Source organism: Rhinopithecus bieti, unplaced genomic scaffold (assembly GCF_001698545.2).
Source record: "Rhinopithecus bieti isolate Rb0 unplaced genomic scaffold, ASM169854v2 scaffold_13400, whole genome shotgun sequence".
NCBI classification, from domain to species: domain Eukaryota; kingdom Metazoa; phylum Chordata; class Mammalia; order Primates; family Cercopithecidae; genus Rhinopithecus; species Rhinopithecus bieti.
The window spans coordinates 5123418-5147533 of NW_016807991.1; the positions used below are offsets into that span (position 1 = coordinate 5123418).

The window sequence follows — 24116 nt, forward strand, 5'->3', positions numbered from 1 at the left end:
GCCCCTCCCGTGCCGCCGCTGTGCGCATCACTTCCGGTCGCGCCAGCAGCGTTGCCAGTCCTGCGCTTCTGTGTCTACTTCGCCTTGCTGCCGGGTTTCTTCGCTTGCAGCGCGGCAGGGTTATCACCAGAGCCGTGCTTTCCCCTTCTTGCAGTCAGGTGGTAGAGCCACGTGGCCCGGGGCTTCCCGCTTGCGCAGCCTGGCAGCCCGGAGCCTTCCACGGTCCCCGGCCCACCCGGGGCCCAACGACGCCCCCCTGGGCGAGCACGATTTCCGAGGACAGGGGGTCCGGGCCCAGCGCTTTCGATTCTCGGAGGAGCCGGGCCCGGGAGCCGACGGGGCCGTCCTGGAGGTCCACGTCCCGCAGGTGCGTGCAGCAGCACCCGCTGGGAGGCGCCTGAGGGCAGGAGCGGTTCTCGGCTGACTGGGCTGGGGTCCTGAGGGACGGCGGGATGCGGACGCTCAGCTGCGCAGCTTCCTGCTTTAGGTTGGCCCCCGGAGCGAAAACGTCGGATATGAATCCCTTCGGTGCATTAAATGTCTCTCAGTAAGAATTTTGGAGACCCTGCCAAGAAGTGACCCTGGTCACTATGTTGGTCAGGCTGGTCTCGAACTGTAAGCTTAAATGATCCTCCCGCCTCGCCCTCCCAAAGTGCTAGGATTGCAGGCGTTAGCTTCCGCGCCAGGCCGGCTTTCTCCACATCGAATCTTTCCTTCCAGGAAAGTGACATTCTTGACTGACCTCTAATGCCTCTTTTGATCTTGTTCAAGGGTTTCTTGATTCATCCTTATCTTTCACTTTTGTGTGAGTTTTGGGACCAGGGTTTCCAGTTTTATTTGGTTCCCTAATAGGTTTTTCGATTGGACCTCGCTTCTTTCTCTAAGCTCACAGCTGCCACAAAACTCTCAATGATAATTCTTTTTCTTTTCTTTTTTTTGAGACACTGTCTCTCGCTCTGGCGCCCAGGCTGGAGCGCAGTGGCGCGATCACAGCTCACTGCAACCTCTAACTCCCGGGTTCAAGTGATCCTCACGCCTGCCTAAGTGCTGGGATTACAGGAGTGAGCCACCATGCCCTGCCTTAGGTTTTTCAAAGCACTTTCACATTGCTGTATTTCATTTGGTTTTAACAGCAGCTTGTGAGGCATGTCCCATGCTAAAGGAACAGCTTTAGAGAAGTTAAATGGCAGGCAAAGGCGGGAGGATCGCTTGGGACCAGGAGTTTGAGACCAGCCTGGGCAATATAGTGATACCACGTCTCTATAAAAAATAGAAAAATTAGTCAGGCATGGTGGCGTGTGCCTGTAGTTTCAGCTATTCCGGAGGCTGAGGTGGGAGGATTGCTTGAGCCGGAGAGGTCAAGGCTGCTGTGAGCTATGATCAGGCCACTGCACTCAGGCATGAGCAACAGAGCAAGACCTTGTCAAAAAGAGAGAGAGAGAAAAAAAAAGATTGGAGTGGAGGCTATTTCTGATTGTCTCCAAACAGCTTCACGTTTTTTTGTTTTTGACCCGGACGCTCACTCTATTGCCCTGGAGTGCAGTGGTGGGCTCACTGCAACGTCAACCTCGGGCTCAAGTGATCCTCCCACCTCAGCCTTTCAAGTAACTGAGACTACAGGCATCGACCACCACACCTAATCTGGCTTCAGGGATTTTTTTTTTTTTCTTTTTTTTTTTGGAGACAGAGTCTCGCTCTGTCGCCCAGACTGTAGTGCAATGGCACGATCTCGGCTCACTGCAACCTCCGCCTCCCGGGTTCAAGTGATTCTCCTGCCTCAACCTCTCGAGTAGCTGGGATTACAGGCGCCCGCCACCATACCTGGCTAATTTTGTATTTTTAGTAGAGACGGGGTTTCGCCATGTTGGCCAAGCTGGTCTCGACTCCTGACCTCAGTGGATCCACTTTTTCGTGAGCACCCCCCCCCCCCCCCCGGCCTCCCAAAGTGCTGGGATCACAGGCGTGAGCCACCGCGCCCCGCCTCTGACTAGAAATATTTTATTTGCTTGCTAGTTGCCTGTCTCTCTACAGTAGGATATGTGCTCGGGGAGAGCTACATCCCCAGTCTAAGAATGGTCCCTGATACTCTGACACTAGAAGCACTTGTTGAATGAAGAATGCTATCAAGAGTTTCTATCACATTGCATTGCAGTTTTATATTCCCAAAGGTCGTGGATTGGTGAACAGGGTTGCCATTTTTGTAATGGATGCCAATGCCTGACAGAAATTGCTATATAAATGATTCCAACTTCCAGCAGCTAAATTATTTATGGCACACAAAAACATTCTTTTCAGGTCCTGCATCTCCAGTATGGAATGTATGTTTGGCCCTGTGCTGTGGTCCTGGCCCAGTACCTTTGGTTTCACAGAAGATCTCTGCCAGGCAAGGCCATCTTAGAGGTACAAATGCCCCTGAAGTTTCCAGAGTTCTGGGTTATGTTCAGATGTGTTAAGTTTACATGTGTATATTGCTTGTTATTAGCTTTTGTTAAGTATTTTTAAATCGGGTAATTTTACTAGTTTGTAAGGTCTGTGAGCTAAGAATGTTGTTTTTTGTCCTAAGGTACAGAGATAATCCTGGAACTTTTTTTCATTTAAAAAGTGGTTTTTTTGGCTGGGCACGGTGGCTCACGCCTGTAATGCCAGCATTTTGGGAGGCCGAGGTGGGGGCATCATTTGAGGTCAGGAGTTCGAGACCAGCCTGGCTAACATGGTGAAACCCCATTTCTACTAAAAATGCAAAAATTAGCCAGGCATGGTGGTGCATGCCTGTAATCCCAGCTACTTAGGAGGCTGAAACAGGAGAATTGCTTGAACCCTGGAGGCAGAGGTTGCAGTGAGCAAAGATCGCACCATTGCCCTCCAGCCTGGGCAACAGAGTGAGACTCCATCTCAAAAAAAAAAAAAAAAAAAAAAGTGGTTTTTAAAAAAGACACTGGGTGTGATGGCTCACACCTGTAATCCTGGTACTTTGGAAGGTTGAGGTGGGAAGATCTCTTGAGCCCAGGAGTTTGATACCAGCCTGGTCAACATAGTGAAACCCTGTCTCTAAGAAAAAAGAAGTGTTAGAGACTATAGGTGGATCACAAAGCCTAAAATATTTCCTCTCTAGCCCTTTAGTTTGCTGACCGCTATTCTAGATGAAGCCCCTGAATCCCTTCCACGGCCGTGGCAGTCTTTAAGGCCGTTGTTTTAGGTGTCCCAGCAGTGTCATGCAGGCTTTTTACATTCAGGTTGCTGTAACAAAATACCATAAACTGGGTAGCTTATAAATAACAGAAATTTATGTCTTTGGCCGGGCACTGTGGCTCACGCCTGTAATCCCAGCACTTTGGGAGGCCAATGTGGGCAGATCAGCTGAGGTCAGGAGTTCAAGACCAGCCTGGCTGACATGGTGAAACCCCATCTTTACTATAAATAGAAAAAATTAGCCAGGCCTGGTGGCACATGCCTGTAGTCCCAGCTACTCAGGAAGCTGAGGTAGGAGAATCGCTTGAGCCCGGGAGGTGGAAGTTGGAGTGAGCTGAGATCATGCTGCTGCACTCCAGCCTGGGCGACAGAGCAAGACTGCATCTCAAAAATCTAAAAATAAAGACATTTGTGTCTCAGTTTTGGAGGCAGTGAAGTCCCAGGATCAAAGTCCTTACAGGTTCAGTGTCTGGTGAGGGCCAGAATTCCAGTTCAGTGCCCTCTGTGTTCTTAAGTGCCTTAAGAAGCAAGGCAACTCTCCAGGGCCTTTTATAGGGGCACTAATCATGACAACTCTGCCTTTATGTAATTGCCCCCCAAGGCTCACATCAGATGGGTAATTAGGATTTGAACATACGAATTTTGGGTGAACACAAACGTTCAGACCGTAGTATAGCCCTTTCTGTTTTTGGAAATGTTGAGATTAGTGTAAAAAATATATCCCATTCTCTTTCTAGCCTCACTATCTGGCCTCAGACTGGTGCAGGCTTGGAAAAACCAATTTTATCACATTTGCAGAAATAGACTTTCACACCATACTTAAGACCAAAGGCTAAATAGACAAACCAGAAGCTTAACATCCCACTCTTAACTTTTACTACACCAAGTAAATGAAATTAGGGGTAGGATTTGGCACACACCTCTGGCCCTCGTTGTAATTGCTAGGCACTCAGAATTAATCTCTATATCCTTCCTTGAACTGGAAAATGGGAAGCTTCTGTTTTTGCTAATACTTATGAAGGCATTCTCTGGTATTATTTCTTAGTGTCTACAAAGCGTCTTGCCACTTTCAAGGCCCAACTGGAAAATCTTTACTAGAAAGCCATGTTACAGACCTGTTAGGTTTTAGCTACAGAAGAGCAATCAACTATAGAACATGCTAACAGAAGTGAAAACTAGGCCGAGTGCTGTGGCTCATGCCTGTAATCCCAGCACTTTGGGAGACTGAGGCTGGCAGATCACTTGAGGTCAGGCGTTTAAGACCAGCCTGGCCAACATGGTGAAACCCTGTCTCTACTAAAAAATACAGAATACTAGCTGGGTGGCTGGCCATGGTGGCTCACGCCTGTAATCCCAGCACTTTAGGAGGCCAAGACAGGTGGATCACCTGAGGTTTGGAGTTCGAGACCAGCCTGACCAACATGGAGAAACCCCGTCTCTACTAAAGAAATGTAAAATTAGCTGGGCTTGGTGCACGCCTGTAATCCCAGCTACTTGGGAGGCTGAGGCAGAATTGCTCAAACCCAGGAGGCGAAGGTTGCAGTGAGCCAAGATTGCACCATTGAACTCCAGCCTGGGCCACAAGAAGGAAACACTTGTCTCAAAAAAAAAAAATAAAAATAAAAAAATAAAAATAAAAATTAGCTGGGCTTGGTGGACAGCTACTCAGCAGGCTGAGGCAGGAGAATCACTGGAACCCGGGAAGTAGAGGTTGCGGTGAGCCGAAATTGCACCACTGCACTCCAGCCTGGGGAACAGAGCAAGACTCCGTCTCAAAAACAAAAAACAAAAAAAACTAAAAACTGAAAATCATGGCAGAGGAATCAAGTGCCCCAAAACTACTACTGTGTGCATAGCAATTAACTGCCAGTTAGGATACATGGCCCTTTAATGTTGAAATTGAAAGGTTAAGCTTTTACCCTTTAGCACAGTCGATTCATAAGGAATGCACTTTTGCCATGTTTATAGTAATGTTCAGTTATGGTACACATTTTACAGAAAAAAAACCCAGAAAGATTGACTATGCTTACTTAAAATGCAAGAATGAAAAGTACTAAGACTCCCAGTTTTTTGCAGTTCCAAGTATAATTGTGAAATGCCATCTTTTATAACTTACTAGATTGGAGCTGGAGTGAGCCTTCCAGGAATTTTGGCTGCCAAATGTGGTGCAGAAGTAATACTGTCAGACAGCTCAGAACTGCCTCACTGTCTGGAAGTCTGTCGGCAAAGCTGCCAAATGAATAACCTGCCACAGCTGCAGGTGGTAGGACTAACGTGGGGTCATATATCTTGGGATCTTCTGGCTCTACCACCACAAGATATTATCCTTGCATCTGATGTGTTCTTTGAACCAGAAGGTAAACTTTTGGCTCAATAGTACATTTGGCCAGTGATGTTGTATGAAAGTCTATTCATAAATTCTTTCTTCTCAGATTTTGAAGACATTTTAACTACAATATATTTTTTGATGTACAAGAACCCCAAGGTCCAACTGTGGTCTACTTATCAAGTTAGAAGGCAAGTATGGATAACCCTGGCTTACTTTTGTATGTAACTTAAGCCTTACTCTACCCATGCAATGTATAATTTAATAAAATATATCTGAAGCAAAACAGAAAAGGCATGACTTTAAAAAAACCATTTATTTTTTTTTAAGTGCTGACTGGTCACTTGAAGCTTTACTCTACAAATGGGATATGAAATGTGTCCATATTCCTCTGGAGTCTTTTGATGCAGACAAAGAAGATATAGCAGAATCTGCCCTTCCAGGAAGACACACAGTTGAAATGCTGGTCATTTCCTTTGCAAAGGACAGTCTCTGAATTATACCTACAACCTGTTCTGCGACAATGTCAATACTGATGAGCAACCTGGCACACAAACTATGAGCAGACCACTTCAGTTTCAGAATGCAGTGAGTCTGAAGATGGTCAAGTCTGTTTGCATCAGATTTTAATGTCACCTAGACAACACTTACATTAACTCATATGAAACAAAAATTAAAATACATATTACAAGTACTTGGATTGTTCCTTTGTCATTAAATAGGATATAAATTAGGTTGAGAAGGGGGTATCACAACCTCAATAAAAGTGCCACATTAAAGCATTGCTTTTAGGTGTTCAACTGGCATTTCCACTTTAACTTGGGAAACGATAGGCACTAAACATTCCACTTCCATACTATGCAGTCAGCAACAATCACAAAATTGCATAGTTCCTTCAAATAAATGGGGGGAAAAAAAGACCAGGACATATTCTGAGAAAAGCTAACACCAAGAAAATGTTTTAATTAAACTACAGAAACAATGGTTATAATACAGAATATTCATCAGCAAAAAGATACACCATGTTATAAGTACTTACAAAGTTACAACCATTTGCTTCCTTAACATTTTCCATGTTAAGTTCATACATGTAGATATGATCAGATTTGCCATTTTTAGGGTAAGAGGGAAAAAAAGGTGTATTTATCATCAGCTAGATGTGCTCACTGTATGCTCCGTTATTTATATGCAAGGCCCGGGTGACTGGAAGTGCAGTTGTCAGGCATTTTAATAAACTGGACAGCCATTTGTTTCTGCACGACAAGGCATCTTTACACAGGAGCAATCGGGAGAAAACAGGAAACAGCCAAGCACTCTGCACTGCAACACGCCACCTTAACAGCTAACCAGCATTACTCAACTGCTACACAACTGCGCCTAGTGCACAAAAATACATAAGAGAAGAGATTAGAATTGTGTTTGATAAACAATCCTTTCAAAAAATCAAGTCTTTTCACCTGAAAAGTCTTTATACAAATTTGGGTTCAGATTACCATTTAGATCTGAAGGTAAATAACATATACAAATTTACACCAACTTTTGTAGGTTTTTAATTTTAAGGAATGAAGGCAATGCTGAGTCAATCTCTTGACAGCTTTAGGCTGTGTGTAATGGCTGCACACGTTTTCCTTAAAAGTCAGGAGGCCACAAATTAGGTTACCAATCTGTTTAATTTCAAACAAAAAAAGTCAGCACTATATAACAAAATGAAATTTTACCTCAAATATCCAAATCCAATAATGAAATCTGAAGTCGTTCACCTCACTAAATTACAAGAAATTTGAATAACAGCAACAAAATGGCACATAAAATGAAGTTTGCCAACTGAGGCAAAGCTTAAACAAGTAAAAAGTTAGACAAATGTTACAAAATAACCTTTTCAATAGCCAGTTGCTTGTTCCAAGGACTCTTCTTCGATGGACTGAGTATGTGGTCCTTTTTCCCCAAGTCCTCCGTTTACACTGCTTGCCGATACATCTAGGTTTGAAAAGAAAGAAGTTCAGCTCACCTTCCATTAAAGTGCACATGGTTTCAGTTTCAGGCATGTACTTACTAAGGCTCTGGTGAAACCAGTAGGGTACAGAAATGTTCCACCCAGCCATGTTTTTTAAAGGCCCAATTAGGAAAATTTCACAAAGGCTACCATCAGGATGTACAAGTTTGAATTTACATATTTCTGGCCAAATAACCAAGGTGAAGAAAGGTAAGGGGAAGAAAAGAAAAAAAAAAAGAAAAAAAAAAAGGGCTGTATCCAAACAAAAACAACTCGAAATCAGATAATTGGTCTATATTTCATTAAGATAAATTGTTTCAAATGAAACATTGGTAATTGAGAATACTACTTTAATATCTGAGCTACTTAGGGCCCTTTCCTTTTTAAAAAATAGGACCAAACAATTTAAGAGTTAAAGACACACTATCCTTTCCCCACCCAGTGCAATACCTGTAACTTTCTTTTGGGATTCCAAATGTTCACTGCTTCTTACTGCAATTCGTTTGCCACATCCATTAGAATATGAAGTCCCAGTCAGTACAACAATAGTTGAACTGATTGTTTCTCTAAGAGGATAGTGCATCTTTAACATTTAAAGACAAACCTGCTCCAATACACGCCCACAGAAACTGGTCCCTGGAGGATCAGCCAAATCAGTTAAAATCTGCAATACTGGCCAATATTCTTTTATCAAACAGGAGACCGCAGCTTTAAAGGGGGAAAATGCAGACGTTGGATAAAAACAGCAAGAAATAGTCATTTTCATTAATAGGTCTCAAACAGTTTATGAAACAGCCATTATTATCTAAGCTTCATACACAACCTTTCTGCAGACCCCTCTCTTCAGTATTACTCCCAAAGGTGAGTAACCTCCGAGCAGCACTCCTAACGATAGGAGTCATTCTTACATTAACACGGCTCAAAAAGACCTACCCCAAATCCCATTTATGAATTAGGGTTATGTGCCTCAGATTCCCAGACATTACCATTTTCTTAAGAGGACACCGCTCCTTCCTCTTCAGGACTCTTAGGAGGACTCTTCGATCGCGACCTGGATTTGGATTCCCTCTTGGACACCGGCGGAGGACTCCTGGACCGAGATCGGGACCTGGACCGCGAGCGAGATCTGGAGACCGAGGAGGACTTGGACTTGGACCTTCGCGCGGATCTGGACTTGGAGGTCGACCGAGAGCGAGAGCGAGTGCGGGACCGAGACTTCGAACGGCTGTAGCGAGATCGGCTGCGGGACCTGGAACGGCTCCGACTCCGGGATCGGCTGCGGCGACGCCGCCTAGGGCTGCAAGCGGGACGAGCAAGCGCAGCGGGGTTAATTCCAGGCAGCGGGGCCGGCCCCGCCCGCGCGCTCCCGCCCAGGCCGCCATTATCTCGCCGCCAGACGCCATTTCCCTAGTCGCGAGGCGGGGTCCTCCGCCCCGCGCCGCCCACATCCCGGCCACTCCCGGGTCGCAGACGGCGGAAGCTCGCGGGGCTGCCGGAGGGTCCGAGACGCGGCGTGCAACCCCCGCCCCGTCCCGCACCACGTGCTTCGCCGCGGACCTTTGTGAGGCCGCCCGGGCCTCCCGCGCGCCCCGCCCCGCCTCCCGCGGTCCCCTCAGCCCCGTTTACCTGCGGCTCCGGCGTCCGTAGCCACCGCCCCCATACCTGCGGGGTGGCGGTCCCCGGCGGCTGTGGTGTGAGTCCGGGGGGCGGCCGTAGCGCGCCATTTGCACCCGCAGCTCGCGGCCGTCCAGCACGGCTCCGTCCATGGCATCCATAGCGTCCTCGGCGTCCCGCTTGTCGTGGAAGCGGACGAAGGCGAAGCCGCGGGACTCCTTGGTGTAGCGGTCCCGCGGAATGTACACGTCGCCAACGCGCCCGTACTTCTCGAAGACGCGCCTCAGCGTGTCGGGCGAGGTGCGGTAGGTCAGGTTGTCCACCTTGAGGGAGGTCATACCCTCCACATCGGGAGGGGGGCGGCCGTAGCTCATGGCTCTGACTGGCGGCCCGGAGCCCCACGGACTGGCGCCGACTTCCTCAGCTCTGGGCGGTGCGACGCCGCGCCTCTTAGGCAGTTGCTTTCCGCGTGGGGACGCTGGGAAAGGCCTCGCAGGAAAACAGGGCAGACAAGCTCCGCCGGCGAGCGCACCTGAGCAACAACTGAACGGGTGGCCGGCCCCAGCGCCCGTTTATATCGCTCCTCACAAAATGGCGCCCGCGCCACCCGGAAATGAAATCCTCTGATTGGCCCGCCGTGCCCCGTCTTGTAACGTCCCTGACGCGCGCCCCATCCCTACCCGAAGCGCCTGCGCACAGTCCGGCGGGCGGGCCAAAAAGCGCGGAGTCACGGCTGGAGGGAGGGGGAGCGGAATTAGCGGGCAGTTGGAAAGCCCGCGAAACGCTTTTTCCGCCTGGGAGGCCTGACGACCGCGCTCGGGCAGGAGGAAGAGGAGGTGCTCCCCATCTGGGCTCCACCTTCTTTTCATGCCAGTACTCAAAGTTCACGCCCCTTTTTTGCTCAGCTTTCAGCCCCGTCTGTCAGAAGGGTGCTTCTGCCCTCATATGCCTCTCCCTGTGACCCCGGCCCCTTCAGACTCCGCTACGTCGTCTCTCGGCCCCGTCCAACAGCTTCTGACTACTCTTCGCCGGGGTCTGCTTCCCAGTCCCCTTTCACCAGAGCCCGCGAGCTCAGTGGGCTCTGCGTCCTGGCGGTGGGGAGTCCTCGCGGAGCGCCTGCTCGTGCCAGGCCATCCGGGACTACGTTTCCCAGCGGGCCGAGCGGACGGCGCCGCTGCTGCGGTCAGGTGACCGGGTCGCCTGACTGCAGTGAGTGAGGCCGGGAGGGCGGGGCTGCGCCGGCTGCTGGGGCTCGCCCTTGGCCCTTTAATCCCCTTCGTGGGCCCCTCAACTTGGAGCGGCCACGTTCTTGGGGCTTCTCCGGGGGTTGTGCTCTTCTGTACTCGGATCGATTCTTAGGAATATTCTAACTGCCGGTGGGGAGAACTGCGCCCTAAACCTGGAATTCTGATCCAGGAACTGGAAGTTGACAGCTTGGCTGCCTGGCTCCTGCATCTGCCTTCTCCACTGACCATCTCATTTCTTTCTCCAGGATTGTCAGTGGCTTCGCCCCGAGGAGAGCTGACTGCCCTGGGCTGCTGCCTCCGGCAGAGCTGAGCCAAAATGTCCCCGGAATCTAAAAAGCTTTTCAACATCATTATTTTAGGAGTTGCCTTTATGTTTATGTTCACTGCCTTTCAAACTTGTGGAAATGTGGCGGTGAGTTGGAATCTGTCCTCCCTCCTTTGAAGTACCCATCGTAATGCATTACAGAAATGATAATAAACGTTAATTATATCTAATAGCGCGCTTTAATTGCATCTTTTATTTTTCCCACCCAGGCTTCCTCATTTGTTATGATTACGTTTGATTTCTTGTGTCAGACATTCTCTTATATGGGGGAGTTAAGCATTACCGTTTATCTGATTTGATTAGGGGTTTGGATGTTAACTTATTTTATTTCTTGTCTGTATTAAGCTCTTCCTTAGTACTTGGATGGTTAAAGAAGGAAACCCAAGGCGTAGTTACAGCTGGTTTTCCTCCCCCGTCCCTGTCATTGGTTTGCCTTCTCCAGTTACGTTGTCCTTTTTCTTTTCTCATAATGGACTTCAGTGTTAGGTACATTATGAACTTTTACTTTATTCTCTTGCTGAGTACTTGGAGTCACACTTCCGAAGTGGGGGCGGGAGACTGGAAAACGTTTTCGTTGATTAGTTTTATCTTCCACACAGCAAACTGTCATCAGGAGTTTAAATAGCACAGATTTTCACGGCAGTGGATATACCAGGTATTGTACCGTATGATTGATTTTGTTTTATATTTAACAGTAGTTGCTTTTATCAGAATCACCAGCGATAGAATATTGCGATTGAATTAGTAGTGATTGCATTTTCTCTTCTCCGTACCTAGACTGAGAGAACGTAATAGAATAAAGCTGATGAGTTTAGGTTTCCTGTGGAATTAGACACTAGGTTTGAAATCTTGACTTTACAAGGTATTTATTGCACTGTTATCTTAGGCAAGTGTTTCCACGAGCCCAATTTCCTAGCTCAGACAATGCGTGTCTGGGCACAGTGCGTGGCATTGAATAAGCACTTTAGTATTGTCATGATTAGAATTCCCAGTCCTGAACAGAAGATGTTGTGATTCTTGAACATTTGGTTCTTCTGGTTTTGTAATTTCATAACGATTAATATACGTATGTCAGGAGCTTTTAGATTTTCGTTAAGGTGTTTAGTCCCAATTTTACAGATGGGTAAAAGGAAAAGATCTTCATAAGTCACTAGAACCTTGTGATTGGAGCTGGGAATGTAATATGTACCGATATATATGCACAAACAGGTTTTTCTTTTTTAAAATTAGATTTTTTAATTGACAAATGAAAATTGCATGTTACTTGTTGTGTACAACATGTTTTGAAATATGTGCCATGGAATGGCTACATTGAGCTATAGAAACAGGTTCCTAATTTCTCTAGAGTTAGAGATTGGATCATGGCACCCCCCTCGACCCCCCACAAATCCATAACTTATACTTGGTTCTTTATCCCTATCCTAAGCCTTATATGTCATATTTGAGAATGAAGGGATGTTACTGTTCGTTTTCTAAGTGATTAGTAGCACAGCTTTTGTACTTCTTTGTCTTCATGTGTGTTCTAAAGAACAAATGCAAAAACACATTTGATATTTGAGAGATTCATAAAAGCCAAAGAATAATTTATTTTGGATTTATGAATAGTGTCTAGTAAATGAATTCAGGGCCTTTGAAATGGTTTTAGTCACACTTCATATAAGACGTATGTACTAAGGCTGGGTCAATAGTAACTGAGTAATGTTCAAGTGAGACTATTAGGTTGAGTTAAATAAATTCTGGCTCAAGCAAGTTGTAACTCTGCGCTGTTATTTATAGCAGAGAAATGTCATGAAGCTGCCAGGAGTTCTAGGCTAAGTTTGTAGGGCAGATTGGTGGACTAGGGCATCTGGAATCATGCAATCCTGGCTGGACATTCACCAGCCACCCAGCTGGACTTTTGGCAAATTACTTAACCCCACTGTATTTCCTTTTTCTGTTCTTTATCATGAGGATAATAACAATATCTTCTTTGTAGTGCTGCTAGGATTAAAAGAGAAAATATGTATAAGGTACTTGGCACAGTACCTGTTACTATGACTTACCAGTATGTAAAAAATGTATTGTTGTAGGCAAACTGATCCCAAAGCACAGTTGGTGGGCTTCAATATTTTGTACAAATGAATACTTTTATATGGTATTGAATTTAATGATATGACTGTCATAAATTCTGACTAAAGAATGTGTTTATTGTAAAATCTATAAACTCAGATGGATTTTAAAAAGTGACACAATGTACAAGGGCTTTGTTCTTTTTTTTTTTCCATTTGTGTATTATGTGTGCAGCATGGCTATTATCTACGGAGTGTTCTCTGCTTCAAATTTGATTACACCGTCAGTGGTTGCCATTGTAGGACCTCAACTCTCTATGTTTGCCAGTGGTTTATTTTACAGGTGAGTAGTGTAATCTTGCACTTATTTAATTAGAACACCTTTCAGGATCTTTCAAGTAGATAGTAAACTTTTCACAGTAATTTATAGACTTGGACTGAATAAAATATAGGTGGTGTTTTAGGAATTTTGGCTCAGTACTTGTTGCTGAGGGATATCATATTCTAATATGATAGGATGTATCTATATCTGCTTTTGTTTCACTGTTAATAAAAGTAGTATCCAAAAGTCTCTTTCTATGAGGGTTGAAAAGAACAGTCTATGAAATAATCTTATTTTCTGTCAGTGGACTGAAAATAAGTGGGGATTCAAATGAAATAACTAAATGTTTCTCTGAACTCTGGCACTATAGTTCCATGATGTGCTAAGCTCTTGGCAAAGAACACTGCAAACCTGTAAAATGTCTGATTTTACAAATTTGAACTAATAAATTATGGGCCAGGCACAGTGGCTCCCACCTGTAAATCCCAACACTTTGGGAGGCCAAGGTATTGCTTGAGCCAAGGATCACTTGAGTCCAGGAGTTCGAGACCAGCCTGGGCAACATGGTGAAACCCTGTCTCTACCAAAATAAAAAAAATTAGCCGGGTGTGGTGGCACATGCCTGAAGTCCCAGCTACTTTCGAGGCTGAGGTGGGAGGATGACTTGAGCCCAGGAGGTAGAGGTTGCAGTGAGCTGTGATGGTGCCCCTGCACTCCAGCCTAGGCAATAGAGTGAGACCCTGTCTCAAAAAAATTAATTACATAAGAAATGAGAAACTTGATTGTGTCCCATTTTTCAAAACTGGAGCGATCCTTTACAGGTTGAGTTTTAAAAGAAGAGAATGTCAGAACTGATTCCTAGAAGGCATAATTGGCACTCTATTTCAGGTATCGTTTGACTATAATACCTTGACCTGTTATATTTTAGCATGTACATTGCCGTTTTTATCCAGCCTTTCCCATGGTCCTTCTACACAGCCTCGGTTTTCATTGGAATTGCTGCTGCTGGTAAGCATTTTGATTTTTAACTTAGCTGCTTTCTTCTCTGGGGCCTATCTAAGGGTATTATTTATGTGTTTGGTATGTAACTCTAAGTGAATTTCTTTCTCTTGATAAACTTTTGGGTTGAATTTTAGTGCTTTGGACAGCGCAAGGAAACTGCCTGACGATAAATTCGGATGAGCACACCATTGGGAGAAACAGTGGAATTTTTTGGGCACTTCTGCAGTCTAGGTAATTCCCCTTTTGAAGTTCAGTCTTTCTTTTCTTTCTTTTTTTTTTTGGTCATACCATTTTTTAGGTCTTTGTTTGACAATTTGGATCTTCCATGTTATGTGACTTAAGTTCTAGCTAAATGTGACATGATTCCAACTTTGTAGAATTGCTTGTAATGATGGCTGGGTATGCTGGCTCACTAGCTACTCAGGATTATTTATACCAATACTGAATATAGCATACTAAAATTTTTTTTCAGGACAGAGTCTTGCTCTGTCGCCCAGGCTGGCATGCAGTGGCCGGATCTCAGCTCACTGCAAGCTCCGCCTCCCAGGTTTATGCCATTCTCCTGCCTCTGCCTCCCGAATAGCTGGGACTACAGGCGCCTGCCACCTCGCCTGGCTAGTTTTTTGTGTTTTTTAGTAGAGACGGGGTTTCACCGTGTTAGCCAGGATGGTCTCGATCTCCTGACCTCGTGATCCGCCCGTCTCGGCCTCCCAAAGTGCTGGGATTATAGGCTTGAGCCACGGCGCCTGGCCCTCTTTTTTTTTTTTTTTTTTGTGAGATGGTGTCTCACACTGTCACCTGGGCTGGAGTGCAATGGCGTGATCTTGGCTCACTGCAACCTCTGCCTCCCAGGCTCAAGCAATTCTCCTGCCTTAGCCTCCTGAGTAGCTGGGATTATAGGTGCCCGCCACCACACCTGGCTAATTTTTTTTTTTTTGTATTTTTAGTAGAGATGGGGTTTCACTATGTTGGCCAGGCTGGTCTCGAACTCCTGACCTTGTAATCCGCCCGCCTCGGGCTCCCAAAGTGTTGGGATTACAGACGTGAACCACCACGCCTATCCTTAATGTTTTCTTAAGAAGAAAGCAAAATGGCTATTCTGCTCTTGACTGTTGGATTTCTGGAATCTCTCCTGAGGAATTGCCCTCATGAACCATGCCTAAAATTTTGGCCTTGACAAGGCTTAAGAAATGCAAACGTTACATTTTAAAGGGTTGTATATTAAGAAACTAGTGTGTGAGTGAATGATTCTTTCTTCCGGAAAGTATGCTAAAGAAAGTATCTGATTAGATGCAGATAACTAAATCATGGATTTTTGGAAACAGATTCTTTAAAATTTAGCTTAAGCTTATTTCGAGGGAGTCATTGCCAGAGTTACAGTAAATCACATGTTTCAAAGTGAGTCAATTCTTCTTTGAAGGGTGCCTGTGAATCAGGTTACTGTCACATGGAAGGAGTCTGAATTCCATCTGGGGCAATTAAGTTTATCAGAGTCCAGATGAAGTTGATACTTTTAAATGATCCAGGACAGGTAGATACTTTAAAAATGATGTCCTCTCTCCCTCTCTTACAACAAATAATGGGAATAATTATTTTTAAAAAACCATAAATATTAAAATAATTTCCCAACATCCTATCCTCCCTTTTCTTCCCCCAGCTTGTTCTTTGGAAATCTCTACATATATTTTGCCTGGCAAGGGAAAACTCAGATATCAGGTTTGTTTTATCCACGCTGCTTTATTCAGATATGTTCAAAGCATAATAAGAGTTATACAGAAATACCCATTATTGCTTTATTCAAGCATTGTTCTCATGAACCCTGACACCTCAAGTTCTCGCAGATTTTAGCTTTTAGTAAGCCTTTTCCTTGGTTTATATTATTTACTATTATTATTTTTAAGACCAGAGTTTCACTCTTGTTACACAGGCTGGAGTGCAATGGCGCTATCTTGGCTCACCGCAATCTCCGCCTCCTGGGTTCAAGCAATTCTCCTGCCTCAGCTTCCCGAGTGGCTAGGATTACATACAGGCCTGCACCACCACTCCCAGCTAATTTTGTATTTTTAGTAGAGACGGTTTTTCCACGTTGGTCAGGCTGGTCTCAAACTCCTGACCTCAGGTGATCCGCCCTCCTCACCCTCTCAAAGTGCTGGGATTACAGGCCTGAGCCACCGCTCCCAGCTTGGTTTCTATTATTAAACTAGGATTATATTTATGACTATGCTTTAAGTGGCATCTCAGGGTCTAAGGGGAGGTTATGCTGTGCACAAGCTTACGAGAATACTGCGCACGAGTAGATGGTTCTCAGAAGACTTCTGAATGCTCAGTTGTTTTCTCTGGACCCTTCTTTGATTGAAAGAAGGCGATTAAGCTCTTATGCTGTTTTTCTTTGCTTATTTGTGTTTCTCTAACTGAAAGACAAAGGTGAAGGTATCCTATTTATCTCCTTGTGCTAAGTTTTTACTGATGCATTAAAGTAAAAATGTAACGAGAAAGTGTGTTGACAGTTATAAGCAACCCTTGTACCATGATACTAATTCTGGAATTGTTTGGTCGATACTATCTAGTTTCTTCTTTTTTCTCCTTAGAGAGTGACCGAAGAACAGTGTTTATTGCGCTGACGGTGATTAGCCTTGTGGGGACAGTTCTGTTCTTTCTCATTCGGAAACCAGACTCTGAAAATATCCTAGGAGAAGATGAGTCTTCTGATGACCAGGACATGGAAGTCAACGAGTAAGATGTTGGGAACATTCCATTTTATTTTAAAATAGATTTTGAGTAGCTCTAGTCTAGAGATTACCCACCTGTTTAGCCCTAACCGATATCCAGTACTCTCTGTAGGTTACTACAGGCAAGAAAAGGAAGAAAATAAAGGAGGAGCTGCGAGGGAGGAAGAAAAAAAAGATCACCAGAGGAAGGGAGGTGGTGAAAAGGTGCACAGGGAATTTTGAGTCTATTCCTGGCCTTGCCACTGATGTGTATGTGACCCTGGACAGTGGTAGCAATTCCCATCATGTCTCCAGGCCTCAGCTTTCTTACTCAATCAGTATGTTTTCATGGGCAAGGAAATAGAAGGCAGTGTTGACCTTGGTTACTGTTTCTGTGATCCAGCTTTAAAGTTTTCCTGTTCTTGTGGTATGAGTGAGTGGCAGGGCCAGTGATGGTTGTCACAGATGAACTTTGGTTATCACTAGGCTCTTGCTTATAGTGTCCGGCTCTTGCACTAACTTACATAGGTGGTTTTCCCTAGAGTAGTCCAAATGTGGGAATGAGTGTACAGCCCTGTGTTTTGTAAAAATTGTAAATTACCGAAGCACATTTCAGTTGCAGGTGACACTATTTAAGCATGACAGGCTAGTGATCTGCAGTATCATTTAGATTTGAGGAAGGAGAGATGAGAAATTAATCTCTGCCACCCTTGTTTTGCTTTGTGAATTGATAAATTGTGAAGATGGCCTTACAGCATTTTATCTGTTGTGAAAAGTTTTGCATTGAGCATCCCATGCTGACTTTGTAATCCAGAAAGGGCCTAAAATTGTCCAGTCATAGGAGCATTAGATGCTGCAGATTTGCAGTAAGTTTGTGTAAAGCAGAAGCAAGGCAGTGTTCGGCCGGGCGCAGTGGCTCAAGCCTGTAATCCCAGCACTTTGGGGAGGCCGAGACGGGCAGATCACGAGGTCAGGAGATCAAGACCATCCTGGCTAACATGGTGAAACCCTGTCTCTACTAAAAATACAAAAAAAAAAAAACTAGCCGGGCGCGGTGGCGGGCACCTGTAGTCCCAGCTACTCGGGAGGCTGAGGCAGGAGAATGGCGGGACCCCGGGAGGCGGAGCTTGCAGTGAGCTGAGATCCGGCCACTGCACTCCAGCCTGGGCGACAGAGCGAGACTCCATCTCAAAAAAAAAAAAAAAGAAGCGAGGCATGGCTTTGGTCTGGATGTGCTGCCCTGCCCTGCCTTCTTGCTCTTTACCGTGCTTCACAAACACGGGCTTTTTTTACAAATTGAAGGCCTGTGGCAACCCTGCATCGAGCAAGTCTTTCTCTCCGTGCCACTTTTCCAACAGCGTGTGGTCACTGTGTGTCTCTCTGTCACATTTTGGTGATTCTCACAATACTTCAAACATTTCATCATTATGACATCTGTTATCATCTTATTACATCTGTTACAAGATGTGATCAGTAATCTTTGATGTGACTATTGCAATTGTTTTGGGGCACCACAATCCGGATCCATATAAGGTGGTGAACTTAACTGATCAGTGTTGTGTGTGTTCCGACTGTTCCACGGCAGGCCCTTCCCCCATCTTCCTCCCTCTTCTCCTGAGACACAGCAATATTGAAATTAGGCCAGTTAATGACCCTACAATAGCCTCTGTGGGTTAAAGTGAAAGGAAGAGGTGCCTGTCTCTCACTTTATTTACTTACTTATTTATTTTGAGACGGAGTCTCCCTCTGTCACCCAGGCTCGAGTGCAGTGGCGTGATCTCGGCTCACTGCAACCTCTGCCACCCGGGTTCACGCAATTCTCCTTCCTCAGCCTCCCAAGTAGCTGGGATTACAGGCATGCACCACCACACCCGGCTAATGACTAATCAAGAAATGACTAAGCTTAGCAAGGAAGACATGTAGAAAGCTGAGATAGGCTGAAAGCTATGCCTCTTGTACCAAACAGCCAAGTTGTTAATGCAAAGGAAAAGTTTTTGAAGGGACTCAAAAGAGCTACTGCAGGGAACACACAAATGATAAGAAAGTGAAACAGCCTTGTTGCTGATACGGAGAAAGTTTTAGTGGTCTGGATAGAAGATCAAACCAGCCACAACATTCTCTGAAGCCTAATCCAGAGCAAGGCCCTCTCTTCAATTCTGTGAAGGCTGAGAGACATGAGAAATCTTTAGAGGAAAAATGTGAAGCTAGCAGAGGTTGGTTCCGGAGGATCAAGGAAAGAAAACATCTCCATGACATCAAAGTGCAAGGTGAAACAGCAAGTGCTGATGGAGAAGCTGCAGCAAGTTGTCCAGAAGATCTGATGATTATAATTGACAAAGGTAGCTGCACTGAACAACAGGTTTTCGATGTAGACCAAACAGTCTTACATTAGAAGATGCCATCTAGGAATTTTATAGCTAGAGAGAAGTTAATGCCTGGCTTTAAACCTTCAAAGAACAGGCCGACTCTTGTTACTGGCTAACACAGCTAATGACTTGAAGTGGAAGCCAGTGCTCATTTACCATTCCAGAAACCCTATGGCCCTCAAGAATCATGCTAAATCTGCCTGGGCCCTAGAAATGGAATGACAAAGCCTGGATGATAGCACATTTGTTTACGGCATGGCTTATTGACTATTTTAAGCCCACTGTTGAGACCTACTGCTCAGAAGAAAAGATTCCTCTCAAAATATTACTGCTTATTGACGATGTACCTGATCAGCCAAGTGCTTTGTTGGAGGTGTACAAGGAGATGAATGTTGTTTTCATGCCTTCTAACAATATTTGTTCTGCAGCCCCTGGATCAAGGAGTAATTTCAGCTTTTGTTTTTTTGAGACAAAGTCTTGCTCTGTCACCCAGGCTGGAGTGCAGTGGCGGGATCTCGGCTCACTGCAACCTTTGCCTCCCAGGTTCAAGAGATTCTTCTGCCTCAGCTTCCTCAGTAACTGGGATTACAGGCGTGTGCCACCAAGCCTGGCTAATTTCAACTTCCAAGTCTTATTATTTAAGAAATACATTTCACCCCGTCTCTACTAAAAAACATACAAAAAACTAGCCAGGTGAGGTGGCGGGCACCTGTAGTCCCAGCTACTCGGGAGGCTGAGGCAGGAGAATGGCGTGAACGTGGGAGGCGGAGCTTGCAGTGAGCTGGGATCCGGCCACTGCACTCCAGCCTGAGCGACAGAGTGAGACAACGTCTCAAAAAAAAAAAAAAAAAAAGTTTCATGAGGATATAGCTGCCATAGATAATGATTCTTCAGATCTAAGCAAAGTAAATTATAAACCTTTTGAGAAGGAGTCATCGTTCTGGGTAGGTCACATTAAGAACATCTGTGCCTGGGGCTGGGTACAGTTGCTCACGCCTGTAATTCGAGCACTTTGGGAGGCCGAAGCAGGTGGATTGTTTGGGCTTAGGAGTTTGAGACCAGACTGGGAAACATGGTGAAACTTTTTTTTTTTTCTGAGATGGAGTCTCACTCTGTCATCCAGACTGGAGTGCAGTGGCGTGGTCTTGGCTCACTGCAACCTCTGCCTCCCAGGTTCAAGCGATTCTCCCGCCTCAGCCTCCCGAGTAGCTGGGACTACAGGCGCCCGCCACCACACCTGGCAAATTTTTGTATTTTTAGTTGAGAGGGGGCTTCACTATGCTGGCCAGGCTGGTCTCGAACTCCTGACCTCGTGATCTACCCGCCTTGGCCTCCCAAAGTGCTGGGATTACAGGAGTGAGCCACCACGCCTGGCAAAACATTTTGTTTTAAAGCACACACCAGTAGTTATTAGAGAAGGAGTCTGTGAAGATGAATATCACAAATTCAACAAAAACTGACCCCCCATTCAGTCAGCACATGTTTGGTGTTGGTCCTAGAGGATAAATGCTGCCCATCCCTGTTTTCAAGGAACTGCCAAGTTGGGGAGGTGGATGAGGGGTTCTGGAACTGTGAGCAGGTGCTCTTCTAGAAATACTGCTCAGCCTTTGTAGCATTCTCTCTTCCTGAATCGTCTCCTAAATTTGGAACTTCTATGTCTTTGTTCTACAAATAGCACAGACTTGTGGCAGCCCTCTTCTATGCCTGAGGGATATAGGCGTGAACAAGACAGATAAGTCCTTGTTCTCATGGGACTTAATTTTAGAGGGGGTGGTAGACAATACATGTGTAAGAAAATAGCCAAGTGAGCGATAGGAAGACTGTGAAAGTGGGGGAGAGTGGAGGGGAGGGGGGAAGAGTGGAGAGGAGGGGGGTGAAGAGTGGAGAGGAGCGGGGTAGAGAGTGGGGTGGCTCCCGGAGACCTGCCTGGTGAGACATGAAGGTCAGTGGGTGGCCTTTGCCAGAGCCAGGCAGTGGGAAGGGTGTGGTGGGCTCTGGGCTCCAAGAAGGAAAAAGTGGAAGCAGTAGGCAGGGTCAGATTATGTAAGCCAAGATAAGGAGGTTTGCATTTTCTTCTTAGTGTGATTAGAAACTGTTGAGGGTATAACTAGAATTCTATTTTAAAGGTTCCCACCTAAAGGCCTCACAGGAAAAGATTTGAAGGTTTGAAAGATTTGAAGAGCTCCAAAGAGACAGCTCTATCTGCCTTCTGGCTGGGCACAGTGGCTCCTGCCTATAATCCCAGCACCTTGGGAGGCTGAGGCAAGAAAATCACTTGAGCCCTGGGGGTTGAAATCAGCCTGGGCAACACAGCAAGACCTAGTCTCTACTTTAAAAAAAAATGAGCCAGGTGTGGTGGGGCATGCCTATAGTCCCAGCTACTTGAGAGGCCGAAGTAGGGGAAGCTTCAGCAAAGGGATTCAGGATTGCAGTGAGCTGTAATGATGCCGCTGCACTCCAGCATGGGCAACAGAGCAAGACCCTGTCTTAAAAAAAAACAAAAAAAACTGTCCTCTGTCTCAAGTGCATAATTTACATCTCTGAGGACCTGTTAGCTGGGTGATCTCTAGGTGTTTCTTCATTGGCAGTTACCTCTATCCTCCTTCACCCCTCCCTCCCTTTATTCTTTCCTTCCTCTCTTCTTCTCTTCTTTCCTCCCTCCATCCTTTCATTTCTTACCTTCCTCCATTCATCCTTTCTTTCCCTTCTCTCTCTCCCTTCTTTTCTTCCTTTCGCTATATTTGAGGTTCTCTGATATTCTAAGCATTGTGCTAAATAAAACAGAAGTTTATGCATTCATGGAGCTTACTTTCTAGTTGGTGACAGAAAAGAAATAGGCAGGTTTTAAAAATAGCTTTATTGAGATATAACTCATATACCGTATAATTCACCCATCTAAAGTATACACTTCAGTGCTTTTTAGTATATTCAGAGTTGTGCATCCATCATTGAAACCAATTTTAGAATATTTTTTGAATACTTTTATTACCCCAAAATGGAGCCACAGGAAGGATGCGATGGCCCACGCTTGGCCTGTGGTTCCTGTTCCAGGTAATAAAAATCATAGCACTTTGGGAGGCCGAGACGGACAGATTGCTTGAGCCCAGGAATTTGAGATAAGCCTGAGCAACATGGAGAAACACCATCTCTACCAAAAAAAAAAAAAATCAGTCAGGCATGGTGGCACATATCTGTGCTCCCAGCTACTTGAGAGACTGAGGTGGGAGAATCACATAAGCCCAGGAGGCAGAGGTTGCAGTGATTCGAGATGATCATACCACCGCACTCCAGCCTGGGTGACGGGGGGAGACCCTGCCTCAAAAAAAAAAAAAAAAAAAAAAAAAAAATGTATGCTGTAGCCAATCTCCATCTGATTCTTTAAAAAAAAAAAAAAAAGAACAATGTATGCTGTAGCCAATCTCCATCTGATTCTTTAAATAAAAAAAATAAAGCAGGCTGGGCACGGTGGCTTACGCCTGTAAATCCAGCACTTTGGGAGGCCGAGGCGAGCAGATCATGAGGTCAGGAGATCGAGACCATTCTGGCCAACATAGTGAAACTCCGTCTCTACTAAAAATACAAAAATTAGCTGGGTGTGGTGGCGTGTGCCTGTAATCCTAGCTACTCAGGAGGCTGAGGTAGGAGAATCGCTTGAACCAGGGAGTCAGAGGTTGCAGTGAGCCAAGATTGTGCCACAGCATTCCAGCCTGGGCGACAGAGCAAGACTCTGTCTCAAAAAAAAAAAAAAAAAAACCAAAAGCAGAGAAGTAATAGAGAAATATGAGAGTGGGGGGTGGAGGGGGAGTTGTTGCAGTTATAGAGTTGGGAAGGCTGAGAAAGTAACATTTAAGTCAGGGCCTGAAAGAGGTGAGACAGGTGTGGCTTTTACCTGGAGTGGGATGGTAAGCCATTGGAGTGTTTGAGAGAGGACTGACAGTGATCTAACTTGAATGGTAAACAACTCACTGAATTAAATTGGAAGTGACTTGCAGCTGAATTATTGTATTTTAGTGGTCTGTAGAGTATAAATCAGTTAATTGGGGCCTGAAGGATAAAATATTGGAATCCTACATGGGATCCTATCCAAGTATAAAATGAGGGTACTACCAATTAATGTCATCTAAATAGTATTTGCTTCCAGGGAAGGCGTGAGTTTTATGATGAGGAAACAAGTTTTCTTGCTGATGAGAGCATGCCATTTTTTTGTGTGTAATTTTTTTTTTTTTTTTTGAGATGGAGTCTCACTCTGTCACCCAGGCTGGAGTGCAGTGGCACGAACTCGGCTCACTGCAAACTCCGCCTTCCAGATTCACGCCATTCTCCTGCCTCAGCCTCCCGAGTAGCTGGGACTACAGGTTCCTACCACACGCCTGGCTAATTTTTTGTATTTTTAGTAGAGATGGGATTTCACCATGTTAGCCAGGATGATCTCGATCTCCTGACCTCGTGATCCACCTGCCTCGGCCTCCCAAAGTGCTGGGATTACAGGCGTGAGCCACCGTGCCTGGCGGTGCGTTCGTAATTTTTTAACTTAATTGGATCACCATTAGATTCCTTTTATTTCTTAAGTTAACGAGATCTCCTTTGCATTCACTTCTTTGGTAAAAATGCCATTTAGAGATATAGGAGTAGACTTGGCTGTTAGGATAGGAAATGTAATCTTTTTTTTTTTTTTTGATACGGAGTCTTGCTCTGTCACATAGGCTGGAGTGCAGTGGCACGATCTTGGCTCTCTGCAACCTCCACTTCTCATGTTCAAGTGATTCTCTTGCCTCAGCCTCCCAAGTAGCTGGGATTGCAGATGCCTGCCACGCCTGGCTAATTTTTGTATTTTTAGTAGTGATGGGGTTTCACCATGTTGGCCAGGCTGGTCTCAAACTCCTTACCTCAAGTGATCCACCCGCCTTGGCCTCTCAGAGTGCTGGGATTACAGGCGAGAAATGTCATCTTTTAAAAATCTTTTGGCTGGGCACGTT

General features: G+C 45.4%; 3 protein-coding genes across 12 annotated transcripts in view; 2 read left to right on the top strand and 1 right to left on the bottom strand.

Moving 5' to 3' along the window:
• The first annotated feature begins 6 nt into the window (after nt 1-6).
• Nucleotides 7-6209, top strand: METTL23 (methyltransferase 23, arginine). 2 transcript variants are annotated; one of them, XM_017884777.1, is made up of 5 exons: nt 7-367; nt 2296-2383; nt 5309-5546; nt 5622-5706; nt 5846-6209. In XM_017884777.1, exons 2-5 carry the CDS (start codon nt 2312-2314, stop codon nt 6009-6011), a joined length of 561 nt encoding a protein of 186 aa, XP_017740266.1. In that variant the 5' UTR covers nt 7-367; nt 2296-2311; the 3' UTR covers nt 6012-6209. The 2 variants fall into 2 exon arrangements, with proteins under 2 accessions (XP_017740266.1, XP_017740267.1); XM_017884778.1 differs by lacking the exon at nt 7-367 and having other exon boundaries at nt 2290-2400.
• A 236-nt stretch (nt 6210-6445) lies between these two features.
• SRSF2 (serine and arginine rich splicing factor 2) lies at nt 6446-10244 on the bottom strand. Of its 7 annotated transcripts, XR_001887796.1 has the most exons (5): nt 9135-10244; nt 8495-8805; nt 8113-8216; nt 7391-7492; nt 6449-6892 (listed from the first exon to the last, which is right to left on the bottom strand). XR_001887796.1 is itself a non-coding variant. In XM_017884779.1 (3 exons), the coding sequence occupies exons 1-2, from the start codon at nt 9494-9496 to the stop codon at nt 8502-8504; spliced, it is 666 nt and encodes a 221-aa protein (XP_017740268.1). In that variant the 5' UTR covers nt 9497-10244; the 3' UTR covers nt 6446-7492; nt 8495-8501. The 7 variants fall into 7 exon arrangements, 2 of the variants coding, with proteins under 2 accessions (XP_017740268.1, XP_017740269.1); XR_001887793.1 differs by having other exon boundaries at nt 6446-7492; XR_001887794.1 differs by lacking the exon at nt 8113-8216.
• Nucleotides 9837-24116, top strand: part of MFSD11 (major facilitator superfamily domain containing 11) — a 42340-nt gene continuing 28060 nt past the window's right edge. The window contains exons 1-8 of one of the 3 annotated variants that reach the window (XM_017884772.1): nt 9837-10498; nt 10615-10781; nt 11294-11349; nt 12978-13085; nt 13993-14072; nt 14201-14297; nt 15724-15782; nt 16655-16799. In XM_017884772.1, coding sequence (XP_017740261.1) covers nt 10686-10781; nt 11294-11349; nt 12978-13085; nt 13993-14072; nt 14201-14297; nt 15724-15782; nt 16655-16799 — 641 coding nt within the window. In that variant the 5' untranslated portion in view covers nt 9837-10498; nt 10615-10685. The remainder of the gene's footprint in view (nt 10499-10614; nt 10782-11293; nt 11350-12977; nt 13086-13992; nt 14073-14200; nt 14298-15723; nt 15783-16654; nt 16800-24116) is intronic. The other 2 variants (XM_017884774.1, XM_017884773.1) reach the window with 2 other exon arrangements.